The sequence below is a fragment of the Nyctereutes procyonoides genome, unplaced genomic scaffold (assembly GCF_905146905.1).
Source record: "Nyctereutes procyonoides isolate TBG_1078 unplaced genomic scaffold, NYPRO_anot_genome, whole genome shotgun sequence".
In the NCBI taxonomy this organism is placed as follows: domain Eukaryota; kingdom Metazoa; phylum Chordata; class Mammalia; order Carnivora; family Canidae; genus Nyctereutes; species Nyctereutes procyonoides.
This window is the reverse complement of record NW_026575020.1, coordinates 17,771,810-17,788,208: the sequence shown is the minus strand read 5'-3', so window position 1 is coordinate 17,788,208 and position 16,399 is coordinate 17,771,810. Positions and strand designations below refer to the sequence as shown.

The window sequence follows — 16,399 nt, the reverse complement described above, 5'->3', positions numbered from 1 at the left end:
CCACCCAGGGATCCCCTATAACTGCAGTGATCATTACTATTGAACTTTTTGAACTATTAATTAATTAATAGTCCAAATACTTGGACTGTTAATAGTCCTGAACAGAGTTATGTCTGAATTGGACCTTTTGTTCTCATATACATTCCTACATTCCATTTCTTTTTCTTTTTTTATAAGATTTTATTTATTTGAGAGAGAAAGAGCAGGGTGAGGGATAATGGGAGAGGAAGAAGCAGGGAGCCCCTCTGAGCAGGGAGCCTGATGTGGGGCTCAGTCTCTTAACTCCAGGATCGTGACCCAGGCTGAAGGCAGATGCTTAACTGACTGAGCCACCCAGGCACCCTCTATATTCCATTTCATTGTTGCTTCTTGTAAGGTGGCTGTCCTGTGTCTGTTGCCCACGATACCATGTCTGTTATTTTCTGAGTTTGGGAGGCACTGGTGAGAAATTGAATGAGAGGAAGACAGGAAGTAGTACTCTTCCCTCTCCTCTGTTAGTGGCTGCATTTCCTCTGTGTTTCTGGCTTCTTCTAGGCAGCTCTGCTGTTATTCTAGTTTCTGCCAGCTGACCCAGCACCCTGCACTCCTGTGTCTCTCTAGCCTAGGGCTGGTCGTGGCTTCCTGCTGTTGCTAATGCAATAAGCAGCCTTACAGTTCCTTTTCTGGTTGCTCAGCTATTCTATCGTCTGTGTGAACAGTTGTCTTCACTAAATTCCCAATTATGAACACATTGAGTTGTTTTCATCTCCTAGTGGGACTTTGATATCATACTCTTGAATCTTCAGCTCCTCTAGGAATTTTTAAAAAAATATTTTATTTATTTATTCATGAGAGACACAGAGAGAGAGGCAGAGACACAGGCAGAGGAGAAGCAGGCATCATACAGAGAGCCTGACGTGGGACTCGATCCAGGGTCTCCAGGATCACGCCCTGGGCTGCAGGCGGTGCCAAACCGCTGCGCCACCGGGGCTGCCCTCCTCTAGGAATTTAAAAAATGTGATACTATGTATATTTATTTATTAAAAATTTTTTTTTTAATTTTAATTTTTTAAAAAGATTTTATTTATTTATTCATGAGAAGCAGAGAGAGACAGACATAGGCAGAGGGAGAAGCAGGCTCCTGCAGGGAGCCCAATGTGGGACTTGGTCTCAGGACCTGGAGGTCACTCCCTGAGCTGAAGGCAGATCCTCATCCACTGAGCCACTTAGGTGTCTCTCTCTCTATGTATATATTTTTGTTTTGTTTTGTTTTGTTTTGTTAGTAGAATCTTTTTTATTCAGAAAAAAACAAACAAACCCCAAAACAAAAAAGTTTTCCAACCACACACAGGAGGGGTTTGGGTAGGGGGAGGTGTCTGTCCATCCAGCCCCAGCCCCCAGCCCATGTGGTTTTGGCAGCAATGAGGGGTGTGGGGTAATGGGGTGTGGGGGATATATATTTAAAGCTATTTTCCAGGAGGGAGAAGCTAAGTTGCACTTCTGCAGTTTGGCTTCTTTTGAATTTTGGATTCTTTATTAGTGGTTCATTCAAATAATGGCAACTTGTTGGACCCTCTTTGTGGAAAGAATATTAATTAGTTTGGGTGATTATTTATGACACATAAACTTTTCCTGCTGTGTTTCTCTTTGAAAGCTTATATTTTTAACTTTCTTTTCTAGTCTTTTCTTCTTATGACTGTTAGATTGTCTTGTTAACTGGCATATTTTCCCTCCTCTTTCCTTTTCCTTCTTTTATTAAAGTTTTTGTTTAAATTCTAGTTTACTTATAACACCCAGTGCTCATCACAAGAGCCTTCCTTAATACCCACCACCCATTTAGCCCATCCTCCCCACCTCCCCTCCATCAACCCTCAGTTTGTTCTCTGTAGTTAAGTCTTATGTTTGCCTAACTCTCTTTTTTCCCCTCCCTTTTGTTCATCTGATTTGTTTCTTAGATTCCACATATGAGTAAAATCATGATATTTATCTTTGACTGACTTATTTCACTTAGTATAATACACTCTAGCTCTATTCACATTGTTCCAAGTGGCAAGATTGCATTCTTTTTGATGACTAATATTCCTCTCGTGTGTGTGTGTGTGTGTGTGTGTGTGTGTGTGTGTGTGTGTGTGTGTGTACACACCACATCTTCTTTAGCCATTCATCAGTCAAAGGACATTTGGGCTCTTTCCATAATATGGCTGTTGTTGATAATGCTACTGTAAACATTGCGGTGCATGTGTCCCTTCAAATCAGCATATTTGTATCTTTTGGGTAAATAGCTAGTAGTGCAATTCCTGGGTTGTAGGGTAGTTCTGTTTTTAACTCTGAGGAACCTTCAAAGTGTTTTCCGCAGTGGCTACACCAGTTTGCATTCGCATCAATAGTGTAAGGGGTTTCCCCTTTCTCCACCTCTTCACCAACATCTGTTGTTATCTGTGTTGGTAATTTTAGCCATTCTGACTGCTGTGAGGTGGTATCTCCCTGTGGTTTTGGTTTTATTTCCCTGATGATAAGTAATGTTGAGCATCTTTTCATGTGTCTGTTGGCCATCTGTATGTTGTCTTTGGAAAAATGTCCATTCATGTCTTCTTCTCATTTCTTAACTGGATTATTTGTTTTTTGGGTATGGAGTTTGATAAGTTCTTTATAGATTTTAGATACTAACCCATTATCAGGTATGTCATTTGCAAATCCCATTCTATAGGTTGCCTTTTAGTTTTGTTGATTGTTTCTTTCACTGTGCAGAGCTTTTTGTTGTGGAGTCCCAGTAGTTCAGTTCATTTTTGCTTTTATTCCCCTTGCCTCTGGAGACATGTCTAGTAAGAAGTTGCTATGACCAAGGTCGAAGAGATTGCTGCTTGGTTTCTCCTCTAGGATTTTGATGGTTTCCTGTCTCACATTTAGGTCTTTCATCCATTTTGAGTTTATTTTTGTTTATGGTGTGAGAAAATGGTCTAGTTTCATTCTTCTGCATGTTGCTGTCCAATTTTCCTAAAACCATTTGTTGAAGAGACTTTCTTTTTTCCATTGGATAGTCTTTCTTACTCTGTTGAAGATTAGTTAACCATATAGTATGGGTCCATTTCTGGGTTTTCTGTTTCATTGATCTATATATGTCTGTTTTTGTGCCAGTAGCATGTTGTTGCCTTGATGACTATACCTTTGTAATATACCTTGAAGTCCAGGGTTGTGATGCCTCCAGCTTTTCTTTTTCAAGATTGCTTTGGCTATTTGTGGTCTTTTCTGGTTCCTACAAATTTTAGACTTATTTGTTCTAGCTCTGTCAAAAATGCTGTTGGTATTTTGATAGAGATTGCTTTAAATGTGTAGATTGCTTTGGGTAGTATAGACTTTTTAAACAATATTTGTTCTTCCAATCCATAAGCTTGGAAAGTCTTTCCATTTCTTTGTGTCATCTTCATTTTCTTTTATAAGTGTTTTATAGTTTTCAGAGTACAGATCTTTTACCTCTTTGGTTAGGTTTATTTCTAGGTATCTTATGGTTTTTGCTGCAATTATAAATAGGACTGATTCTTTGAATTTTTCTGCTGCTATGTTATCGATGTGTAGAATGCAACCGATTTCTGTACATCGATTTTGTATTCTGCAACTTTGCTGAATTTGTATATCAGTTCTGGCAATTTTTTGGTGGAGTCTTTTGGGTTTTCTACATAGAGTATCATGTCATCTGTAAATCGTGAAAGTCTGACTACTTCTTTGCTGATTTGGATATCTTTTATTTCTTTTTGTTGTCTGATTGCTCAGTATTATGTTAAATAACAGTGGTGAGGGTTGGCATCCCTGTCTTGTTCCTTACCATAAAGGAAAAGCTCTCCATTTTTCCCTGTTGAGGATGATATTAACTCTTGAGTCTTTCATATATGGCCTTTATGATGTTAAGATATGTTCTGTCTATCCCTACTTTGTTGAGGGTTTTTATCAAGAATGGATGCTATATTTTATCAAATGTTTTTTCTGCATCTATTGAGAGGATCATATTGTTCTTATCCATTTGTTAATGTGGTGTATCACATTGACTGATTTGCAAATATTGAACCAGCCTTGCAGCCTAGGAATAAATTCTACTTGATTGTGGTGAATAATTCTTTTAATGTAATCTTAGATTTGATTAGATAGTAACTTGTTGAGAATTTTTGCATGCATGTTCATCAGAGATACTGACCTATAATTCTACTTTTTAGTAGAGTAGGAATTAAGGTAATCCTGGCTTCATAGAAGGAGTTTGGAAGTTTTCCTTCCATTTCTATTTTTTGAAACAGTTTGAAAAGAATACGTATTAACACTTCTCTAAATGTTTGGTAGAACTCCTTGGGAAGCCATCTGGTTCTGGACTTTTGTTTTTGGGAGGTTTTTGATTATTGTTTCAATTTCTTTGCTGGTTATGGGTCTATTCAAATTTTCTGTTTCTTCCTGTTTTAGTTTTGGTAGTTTATAGGAATTTATCCATTTCTTTCAGATTGCCAATTTGTTGGTATATAATTTTTCATAATATTCTCTTATAATTGTATTTTTTTGTGTGTTGGTTGTGATATCTCCTCTTTCATTCATGATTTTATTTATATGGGTCCTTTCTCTCTCTTTTTTTAAGATTTTATTTATTTATTCATGAGAGAGAGAGAGAGGCAGAGACATAGGCAGAGGGAGGAGCAGGTTCTTTGTAGGGAGCCTGATGTGGGGCTCAATCCCCAGACCCTGGGATCATGCCCTGAGCCAAAGGCAAACACTCAACTGCTGAACCACCCAGGCATCCCTCTCTCTTTTCTTTTTGTTAAGTATGGCTAGGGGTTTCTCAGAGAAACCAGCTTCTAGTTTCATTGATCTGTTGTAGTTTTTTTGTTTGTTTCTTATCATTTATTTCTGCTCTAATCTTTATTATTTCCCCTCTTCTGCTGGCTTTAGGCCTTTATTGGCTGTTCTTTTTCTAGCTCCTTGAGATGTAAAATTAGGTTGTGTTTGGAGACTTTGCTTGCTTCTTGAGTTAGGCCTGTATTACTATCTACTTCCCTCTTATGACTGCTTTTGCTGCATCCTAAAGGTTTTGGACTGTCGTGTTTTCATTTTCATTTGCTCCCATGTATTTTTTTTTTACTTTCTTCTTTAATTTCCTGGTTAACCTGTTCATTCTTTATTTTTTTTATTTTTTATTTTTTAAAATATTTTGTTTATTTATTCATGAAAGACACACAGAGAGAGGCAGAGACAGAGGGAGAAGCAGGCTGCATGCAGGGAGCCCAATGTGGGACTCGATCCCAGGACCACGGGATCACGCCCTGAGCCGAAGGCAGGTGCTCAACTGCTGAGCCACCCAGGCGTCCCTGTTTATTCTTTAATAGGATGTTCTATGACCTCCATGTATTTGCAGTCTTTCCACATTTTTACTTATAGTTGACCTCTAGTTTCATAGCATGTGGTCTGAAAATGTGCATGGAATGATTTTAGTCTTTTTGTACTTATTGAGGCCTGATTTGTGACCCAGTATGTACTCTATTCTGGAGAATGTGCCACGTGCATTCAAAAAGAATGTGTATTCTGCTGTTTTAGGATGAAATGTTCTGAATGTATTGTTAAGTCCATCTGGTCCAATGTGTCATTCAAATTGATTGCTGATTTTCTATGTAAATGATCTATTGCTGTAAGTGTTAAATTCCTTTATTATTATTGTATTATTATCAATGGGTTTCTTCATGTTTGTTATTTTTTTTTGAAGCTTTTATTTATTCATGAGAGACACAAAGGCAAATACATAGGCAGAGGGAGAAGCAGGCTCCCTGCGGGGACCCTGATGTAGGACTCCATCTCAGGACCACTGAGCCACCCAGGTGCCCCTTTTCATGTTTGTTATTAATTTGTTGCTCCCAAGTTGAGGGGCATAAATATTTACAATTGTTAGATCTTCTTGTTGGGTAGACCCCTTTATTATGATATAGTGCCCTTCTTCATCTCTTGGTATAGTCTTTGGTTTAAAATCTAGTTTGATATAAATATGGCTAATCTGGCTTTCTTTTGACATCCATTAGCATGGTGAATGGTTCTCCATCCCCTATTTTTTTTTTTTTTTAAAGTAGGCTCCTTGGGATGCCTGGGTGGCTCAGCAGTTGAGTATCTGCCTTTGACTCAGGGTGTGATCCCGGGGTCTGGGGTCGAGTGCCAGATGGGGCTCCTATGAGCCGACTTCTCCCTTTGCCTATGTCTCTGCCTCTCTCTCTCTCTGTCTCTCATAAATAAATAAAAAATATATATAAAAAAAGTAGGCTCCTCACTCAACATGGGGCTTGAACTCATGACCCCCAGATCAAGAGTTGCATGCTGAATGCAACTATTGTGAATGACAGCCTTGCTGGATCAAGTATTCTTGACGGCATATTTTTCCCATTCAGTGCATTGAATATATCATGCCACTTTCTTCTGGCCTGCCAAGTTTCTGTGGAAAGATCTGCTGCTAACCTTTACTTCCCTTGTAGGTTAGGGATTTTTTTTTTCCCCTTGCTGCTTTCAGGATTCTTTCCTTATCTCTGTATTTTGTAAGTTTTACTAGGATATGTCTTGGTGTTAGCCTGCTTTTGTTGATTTTGATGGGAGTTCTCTGCGCCTCCTGGGTTTGGATGTCTGTTTCCTTCTCTAGATCAGGGAAGTTTTCAGCTATACTTTGCTCAAATAAAACTTCTACCCCCTTTTCTTCTTCTGGGACTCCTCTGATATGAATGCTACTATGCTTTAGGGAGTTGCTGAGTCCCCTAAGTCTGCATTTGTAATCCAATATTTTTATTTCCCTCTTCTTTTCAGCTTAATTGTTTTTCTTAATTATATCATCTGTCTTTTATTCATTCCTTTGCTTCTTCTATCCTTGTGGTCATGACATCCAGTTGGTTTTGTATCCTGGTTTGCATTTTTTTTTTGGCCTAACTAATTTTTAGGTCTTTTATCTCTGGAAAAAGGAACTCCCTGGTGTCTTCTGTGCTTTTCTCAAGCCCAGCTAGAATCCTTATGACTGTTGTTTTATTTTTTATTTTTTATTTTTTTTAAAATTTTTATTTATTTATGATAGTCACACAGAGAGAGAGAGGCAGAGACACAGGCAGAGGGAGAAGCAGGCTCCATGCACCGGGAGCCCGACGTGGGATCCGATCCCGGGTCTCCAGGATCGCGCCCTGGGCCAAAGGCAAGCGCCAAACCGCTGAGCCACCCAGGGATCCCATGACTGTTGTTTTAAATTCTGGTTCAGGCATATGACTTATATCTGTTTTGAATAGATTCCTGGCTGTGATCTCTTTTTGTTCTTTCTTTTGGAATGAATTCTTACATCTTGGCATTTTGTCTAGGTTTCTTCTTTGTATTAGGAAGCCTTTTATGTTTCCGGTCCCTGAGAGTAATGGCTATCTTAAGACATCCAGTACTCTCCAGGGCCTGGCACTTCAGGAAGTGTTTCTGGTGTACTCTGCTGTTGTGTTTGCTGCTTTTCCCCTCAGGTCAGTCCTCTGTAGAGTTTCTTCTTGCTTGCAATTGGGAGTGTTTGGACCTTGTCCACTGTATGGTGAGTTTTAACTATGTTTTGGCCTGCTTGTTAGAAGAGGCTAGATTCTGTTTCCTGGAGAGCTGAAGCTTTGCAGTATCTGTGGTCAATAGACTTGGTGCATTTGGGGATTTGTGCTGGTCTTCCGGGAGAGGCACGCCTACTGTTGCTCTGACTCTCAGGTACACTTGTCCTAGTAAAGAAGCACCTGTAGAGTGCAGGGGTTGGAGCTTGGTGTAAGTGGCTCAGGCCTCCACTGTGGGCACTGAAATCCATCTCTACTGATGGACGGGGGTAAAAATGGCATCAACTGACTCTCCAGGCCTTGGAGAGAGGCATTTACCCCTCCTGCTGTTCAGGCAGCCCTCATAGAAGTCTGAACAATCTCCTCTCTTGTGTCCCCAGCTCTGTCTTATCCCTGTCTTCATCCTGTCTGTGTCTGAGCCATCTGCCCACCTGGTGGTGCAGTGCTCTTGTTTTTTATCTCAGGCCTGTTGACTGGGTTTCAAAACTCAATTCTAGGGACCTGGTGTGGCTCAGACTCATGCCGATACTCTCATGAGGATGAGGGTCTCACTGAGCTGTGGCTAGTGTTGGTTTGTCCCAGAGGGGCAGGTGCATGAATGTGCAGAAGCTTGGAGTTTATGGTAAAGCATGACCAAAAGCTGGTGTCCAGGTTAGCTGCCCTCTACTCTTCCAATGTTAGTGAATGGGGCAGCTCAGTGGCACCCCCTGGCTCTTTTTTTCCCCCTGGCTCTTTTGTCCCCACAAAGCAGTGCCACCTCTCCCAAATGCATTCTAAAGAAGTACTGTTTCTGTAGTGTGACCCAGGGAATCCTCAGATCATGCTGTCCACTTCTGGGCCTCTGCCTTCCTTCACAAGAGCACCATTGTATCCTCCAGGCTCCACCTGATGGTGGCACAGACTTCTAAAACTTAATTTTGGACTCCACTGCTTATAAAACTCAAAATAATCAGTCCCTCTTGTTTCCCTGTCAGTGGTTTTGGGAAAGTGTTTTTCTTGCGCAATGCCCTGAGCTCTGTTCTCTTTCTCTCTTTCCCTTCCCCTCCCTCCCTCCTTCTCTCTTGTTCTTTCACCTCTCTTCCTGATCAGGGCTCCCTCTTCTCTGCAGCACTGGTGATTCTTTGCTCCCCCAAATCATGTCTCTGTACCTCCTGCCTCCCACGATATGGCCTCTTTTTTGCCTCTAATTGTGCAGTTTGTTCTCTCAGTACTCGGATTGATTTCCTGGGTGTTCAGAATGATTTGATATATATATATTTTTAAAGATTTTATTTATTTATTCATGAGAGACACACACACACACACACACACACACAGATAGAGAGAGGCAGAAACACAGGCAGAGGGAGAAGCAGGCTCCATGCAGGGAGCCCGACGTAGGACTCGATCCCGGGTCTCCAGGATCAGACCCTGGGCTGAAGGTGGCGCTAAACCGCTGAGCCACCGGGGCTGCCCCTTGATATTTGTTTAGTTATGTTCAAGAGACAAAACAAGCATAGGGTCCTCCTACTCTCCTTTCCCTCTTTATTAATTAGATAACTATTCATCTTTTGTTTTCTGTCATCTTTTCCTCTTGAATTCAGACTCTTCCTTCTCTTCTAGAAGTATATTTTTGTTTTCTGCATGTCAGAAGATATTAGAGAACTTTCTTTTTTTTTTCTTTTTAAGATTTTATTTTTAAGTAATCTCTATACCCAACGAGGGGCTTGAACCCACAACCCTGAAATCAAGAGTTGTATGTTCCACTGACTGAGCCCCCCAGGTGCCCATTAGAGAACTTCCTTGATTTAATAACAAAGTAAGTGTGGCCATGGTCTTGGAAATATTAGTTCCAAGTAGTAACAAAAGCTTGTTGTACAACATATGCAAAGTGCCAAAGATAATTTTTAAAGGCATAGGTTCAGGTCAGTAACCAAAAATATTTAGAAAATGTCATCAAAATAATCTTAGCATGGTTTTCTGTGTGTGTGTGTGTGTGTTTAATAGCAAGTAAGAATTGCTGGTGACTATTTCATAAAACCTTTATTTTATTGAAGTAAAATGCATCTGGAAATGTAGATGGATCCTGCTTGAAAATTATTTTAGTGTTATATGTGCTGTTGAGCTTATAGTGATTGCTTTAAACATAGTATCCCATATCCCAGGTGATTTATTAAACTTTTAAATGTATACGTTTTCCTCTTAAATACTTTAGCACACTCACATGTCCTTTGGTCTTTCCTTTCTGTATCATATTGATATTGTATGAAATTTTGGCCCAGGTTTTTAAAGGATGTACTTTTTGTCTCTGGCTCTAGGAGTGTGTGTGTATACTTGTTAGGTTTAAGGCAGTAGTAAAGATTACCAAGATATTTGATTCCCCTTACTTCCTCAGTCTCTTACAGCATTTCTTGAATTTGTCTATTTGTGTTCGTCTCCTTCCTTCCTTCCTTCCTTCCTTCCTTCCTTCCTTCCTTCCTTCCTTCCTTCCTTCCCTCCCTCCCTCCCTCCCTCCCTCTCTCCCTCCCTCCCTCCTTCCTTTTTTTCTTTCATTCATGAGAGAGAGAGAAAGAGAGATTGAGTGTGAAGGGGATGGGGAGAGGGAGAGAGAATAATTTTTTTTAAATCTAGCTATATTTATCAAATGTTTATTTCTGTTTTATTTTTATTTTTTTAAGATTTTATTTATTTATTCATGAGAGACAGAGGGAGAGGCAGAGACACAGGCAGAGGGAGAAGCAGGCTCCATGCAGGGAGCCCGACGTGGGACTCGATCCCTGGTCTCCAGGATCACACCCCAGGCTGCAGGTGGCGCTAAACCGCTGTGCCACCGGGGCTGCCCTGGCTTGAAACTTCTAGTCATTCACTTTGTGTCACTACTTCTTTCTGAATGTTTGCTTCTCTTCTTTGACTTTTCTAATGAGGTTGGAGCAGTGATTGCTCAAAGCTTTCTGTTCATACCTTTATAATTATGCTCTGTGATCAAGGAGGAAAGAGTATTCATTGGGTGATCCAGAAAGATTATCTTCCAGTTACTGGAATGGTTGCAGGGGCCAAGGATGTAGTACTAGAATTGGCTCAGCTGGTTATGTGCCTGCTCCTGTGCTTGATGGGGAGTAAGATCAGTTACCAGGAAAGAGGAGGCATAGAGTAAGAAGTATATGAGGCATCCAAAGATAATAGCTGCTGCAAACCTCTGTTGCTCTACTGTGCTTGGGTCTACATGTCAGCTAACTCCTAGACATTTCACTTAGATATCTCATAAGTGCTTGAAACTCTTTTTTTTTTAAAGATTTTATTTATTTATTCATGAGAGATACAGAGAGAGAGGCAGAGACACAGGCAGAGGGAGAAGCAGGCTCTATGCAGGGAGCCTGACGTGGGACTCGAACCCGGGTCTCCAGGATCACGTCCTGGGCCGAAGGCAGTGCTAAACTGTTGAGCCACCCTGGCTGCCCGTGCTTGAAACTCTTAATCCTTTTCCCATCTAACTATGTCCCCTCAAAAGCTATGCTTCAACCCTGCTTGGCTTTCAGGTCATTAATGACACAGAACTTTTCCAAACTCAAGATCTTTGTACAGGGGTCCTTCTGCTTGAAATGTTCTTTTTGCCTTAATCCTCATTCACCTATTAGCATCTACTGAAAATAACTCAGTTTTTAGACTGAGTATTGGCAGTACATTGCTGCTATTAATCATACCCACATGGAGTACAGAAGCAGCTGGTTTGGGAGAAAGATCTAATTTCACTTTATAACCTGGATTTAAAAAAAAAAAAAATATATATATATATATATATATATATATATATATATATATATATATTTATTTATTTATTAATTCATTCATCCATTCATTTATTTCCTAGAGAGAGGCAGAGACACAGGCAGAGGGAGAAGCAGGCTCCATGCGGGGAACCCGACACGGGACTCGATCCTGGGTCTCCAGGATTGCGCCCTGGGCCGAAGGTGGCGCTAAACTGCTGAGCCACCTGGGCTGCTCAATATAACTTGGATTTCTAGGTGACCAGAAAAACGCAGTGGGCCTCCACTCTCCAATTGCAAACATTTTTCTGAGGAGGGAGAGTACACTGAGTGGATAGGGTTTTAGAGGATGAGTGAATGAAAGGAGAATGTTGTAGCTGAGTAAAACTACAAAGGAATGCTGCATGTCTCTATGGGATAGACTGTAAAATCCATATTTAGGGGTGAAATAAGAAAAAAACCAGTAAAGAAGATAAAGAATGGTTATGGACAGAATAAACAGTGATGGTATAATAGAGGATATAAAGAAAATTTAAAGAATAAAGATTACTTAAAGCTATAACAGTTTTGAAGAATAGCCTATAATTTTTACAAAATTAGGAGTATATTCCAGAGTGATGAGGTCTGCTGTGCTACCATCCAGAGAAAGAAAAATAGTATAAGTGACTAAGCAGAATCTAAAATAAGAGAAAGGAGATTTTGTTCATATAATGACCTTAGGATTTTATATGTGGAATTTGAGCCCTTCTAAAAGTAACAACCTGTGATTAAGATGGTAGTTGTAGTAGAAAGATGACTGGGTTGAGTGTCAAGAATCCTGAGATTTCTCTTCAGCTTTGAGTACATTATACCTAACTTGTTCTTGTCAATGTAAAATGAAATTGGCTCCTACTCTGCACATAAAACTGGATTTTGTATGTTAGATAAACTGATCTGTTTATCAAAGTTCATTGAAAAATTTAAAAGACCATGTAAATATTAGGTATAAAGAGAATAATGCCCTTGGAAAATAAGTTTATAATTCTGAATTTTCCTGGATATAGAATCATGTGCTGTTAACTTTATGCCAATGAATTCCTGCCAAAAGAAAATTAGCATTAAAAAATTCATGCTTTTTGGAATTGATGTTATAATGGACAGGGTAGTGGTGCTTTAAGAAGAGAGCTGCTTAGGAAGACATAGGTGATAGATTGTTGATAGATTTGTTGTAAGAGGAAAGGAAGAGGTGATTAGTGATTTTGCCAACTGGCTAGATAATCATGCTGTTCAGAAGATCAAGTTTGTGGAGGCAGTCATGATCTTTGAGTGAAAATTAGTCTTCCACTGAGACATCCAAAAACCTATGTTGAGAAAGTCACTGGCATATACTAACAGAAGTAGTGGATGGAATGAGACCACTTGGAAAGGTATACTGTGAGAACAGTATTTAGGAATTAGCTTTGAACAACTCCAGTATTTAAAGAGTGGGTGGAACAGAATGAGCCAGTGGGGGAAATGGTCATGGAATGATTAGAGTGATAGAAAGAAAACTAGGAGAAGGTTATACCTGGAGAACCAAAGGAAAATATTTTAAGGAGAAAATGGTGAGTGTTGTTTATTGCTGCTAAATTGTCTAATAAGATGGACTCTAAAAAACATACATTGCATACAAACAACTTGGAGATTATTGGTGAGCACAACAGAAGTCACTTGAGAGGAGTGTTGGGGTAGAAAACATTTTGAAATGGATTTGGGGTAAATGAGAGATGAAGAATAGATGGCAGTTATAAACTTAATGAAGTTATTAGCTTCTAAAAGAAGAGGGGAGTAATGAAGTCAAATAAAGAGAGAGGGATATTGTTGTTTCAACCTATTATTTTTTAAAACTTTATTTGTTGTGCCAATATATCATGGTAAATAATACAAAATATGGATCAAAGAATGAAGTTTTACAGATCCAGCACCTGTGTAACCATCATCCAGGGTAAGAAATAGAATGTTGTTACTTAATTGCTTAGTGATTTTGAATTTCATATGAATAGAATTTTTGCTATATAGTCTTTTTGTGTCTAGCTTCTTTTGCTCTTTATGTCTGTGAGGTTCATCCATTTTATGATGTATGGCAGTGTTTCGTTATTTTTCTGTGGTGAATAGTATTCCATTGTTTCAGTATACCACTTGTCCACTTTCCTTTTGATGGACGTTTAGATTGATTCCAGCTTTTGGATCTTTACAAATAATGCTGCTATGAAGATGGCTGGCTGGCTCAGTTGAAAAAGCATGCTATTCTTGAGCTTGGGGTTGTGAGTTTGAGCTCCATGTTGGGTGTAGAGATTACTTAAAGAAAACACAGTGCTGCTGTGAATATTCTTGTATTTGTCTCTTGGCATATATATTCTCTTTATTTTAATGAGTGTATACCTAGGGTAGAGCTACTTGGTCAAAGGGTATTGTATCTTCAACTTGGATATATATTGTCAAACTGTTTTCCAAAGTGGTTGTACTGATTTACATTCACTAGCAGTAAATAAGTAATACTTTACATCCTGCCAATATTTGGTTTTGTCATTGTAATTTTAATCAATTCTTCCTTAGTTACAAATGAGATCGAGCCACTTTTCATATTTATTGATGACAGATTTATTTGGATGTCTTTTTTTTTGAAGAGTTTTTCATGTCTCCAGCCTGTTTTTCTAATGACTTATCTTTTTCATATTGATTTTTAATTGTTACATGGATAAAATGAGTCCTTGTGGGATTATAATTATTAGAAGTCTCTTTTCCCCTGCTTTGGCTTACCTTTTGACTTTTCTGGCAAGGGTAGCTCATGCTTAGCAGTTCTTCATTTTAATATAATAGATAATGTACTAGGATTTGTCAGCCTTTTATGTAGAGAGTTTTGGTGTTCTATTAAGTCTTTCCCTGTACCATGATGATGAAAACGTGCTTCTACATTATCCACTTGTGTTTTCCTAATTTTACCTTTGTCATTTACATCTAAAATTCCCTGGCACTGATTTATTTGAAAAATTTTAAAAGTAGGAGACACTTCAGCATGTTTAAATGCTCATTGAAAATATCCAGTAGCGTGGAAGGTATTGAAGATACAGGAAATAAATGATTAGAAAAAGGCTTCTGAGTTGGTGGAGGAGAATGGGATCCAGAGCACAGATGGAGAAACTTACTCTGGACAGAAGGAAAGAAAAATGTTTGTAATAGGATGGAAGGAGAACAGCGTGGGACAGATGCACGCAGGTCTTTGGCAACAGGAAATTCCTAGTTTCCCTATGCAGTCTGAGACAGATTATCTGCTGAGTAAGGAGAGATTGGATGGAGCCAAAGCTTGGAGAAAGCTAAAGAAAGTCATTGAAGAAATTATGGATGAAGTTCCAGAAAATAGAGTGCATTTGCTGTGTAGTTTTGAGTGTCCAGTTGAGGTTTTTAGAGATAATTTGTAGAGGTACCAATTCTGTATAATTGTGTGATATTCCTATAACAGTACTTGATTGCCATAGAATATACCAAGATAGTGGGTAGTTGGTTTCATCTAGGATTGAGATTTTGCGAGATGGGTGCCATGCAGAGATCCCAAAGAAGATCAGAGACTGTAGATTTCTGGCAGAAGTTACTGAGATGATTGATCAAAGACCATAAGATGGAAGGAGCGTCAATATATCATCTTATAGGGAGAAGGGAGGGGATCATTGGACCAGAGGGCCTAATGAAGTCAGATAATGGTTCATAATGGAAGTGATTGAGCAGACTTGATTGAGGATAAGATCATGATTTGAGAATAGAATGCTTGAATTAGTATTTTGTGAGATGCAATAGTTTTGTTCAGGAAAGATATCTTTCATAATACTGATTATATAACAGATGCTTAGTATTCACTGATGTGAATTGGAAGTTGCTTAGACAAGTACATATAATTCTCTTGTAGTGAACCATATGCCCGCTGTTCACAGGTTATCAGAATTTAATTCCTAAATGTGAAGGAACATAACTTTTTAAATAATTCATAAATTTATAGAATAGATAGAATATATCTATTTATAAAAATAGAATTTATACATATTAGAATTCTAGATTATATTTTATTTTTATATTTAATTAATCTTCGTAAAATATTTCTTTATGTGTCATTTACAGATGGTTTGTTCCTGGTATTAATATTCCCAAGTTCTCTAGTGAGAGTTTTTTTAAAAAAAGTCTTACTTGTGCAGATCATTATAGGTATTGTTAAAAAAAAATACTACTAGTTTTATAGTTTCAGCTTCCTGTTCACTTTCTTATAGATGATGTCTTCTAAATACTTTTTACTGAAAAACAACTTATAACAATTGTTACACTAAGAACATTAAAGAAGTGTAGTTGTTTTCAATTTGCTTCTTTGTGTCTTAATTGTAACACAGATACATCAAGAAATCTGGAATTTCATGAAATACACAGCACTGGGAATGAGCCGCCTCTGCTGATTATGATCGGCTACAGTGACGGAATGCAGGTCTGGAGCATTCCGGTAAGTCTGGAGAAGGTTGAATCCCTAGGATAGAATACTTGCCAGCTTGCTAGCTGATACGAAACCTGGTCATACTTTCTGTAAGGTCTCACCCATTTATTTCACAAGCAGTTGCTAAGAGGTTTCTGTGTAACACCAAACAAGGCACAAAGAATGAGGGGCAAGTGAGGGGCATAGGGCTAGAAGATGATTTGTGACATTGGGCTGGGAATTGTGGGAATCACTTTATGTGCCAGATGTCATTCTTTCATCGTAATAACTCTCTTGAGTAGATATTATTATTATCCTTCCATTTTCCAGAAGAGTAAACAAGGTCACAGAAGGTTTTTTCTTTTCTTTTTTTAAGATTAGCAGTCATTTTAAAAAAAAATCAGTGATTTGAATCATTCATGTGGTACAAAATTCTCGATTGTGACAGTTTAGAAAACTCCCTCCCACCCTTGTTCCCCATTTCCCCTTGAGGCAACCAGAATTTCTAGTTTCTTTTGGATCCTTATACCTGTGTTTTCTGCAAAAAGAAACATAAATAAATTTGTTTCTGCCACCTTTCCCTCCTTAACAGGTGGGAGCATGTACAGCTTAGTCCGTACCTTGCTGAGTTTTACTCATGATGTCAGTAT

The 16,399-nt window shown here is 38.8% G+C and overlaps 1 protein-coding gene across 8 annotated transcripts in view; it reads left to right on the top strand.

Annotated features, from left to right (window-relative positions):
- Positions 1–16,399, top strand: part of BCAS3 (BCAS3 microtubule associated cell migration factor) — a 594,925-nt gene that overhangs the window by 11,018 nt on the left and 567,508 nt on the right. For all 8 annotated transcript variants that reach the window (XM_055337273.1, XM_055337276.1, XM_055337244.1 and 5 more), the window contains exon 5: positions 15,673–15,779. In XM_055337273.1, coding sequence (XP_055193248.1) covers positions 15,673–15,779 — 107 coding nt within the window. The remainder of the gene's footprint in view (positions 1–15,672; positions 15,780–16,399) is intronic.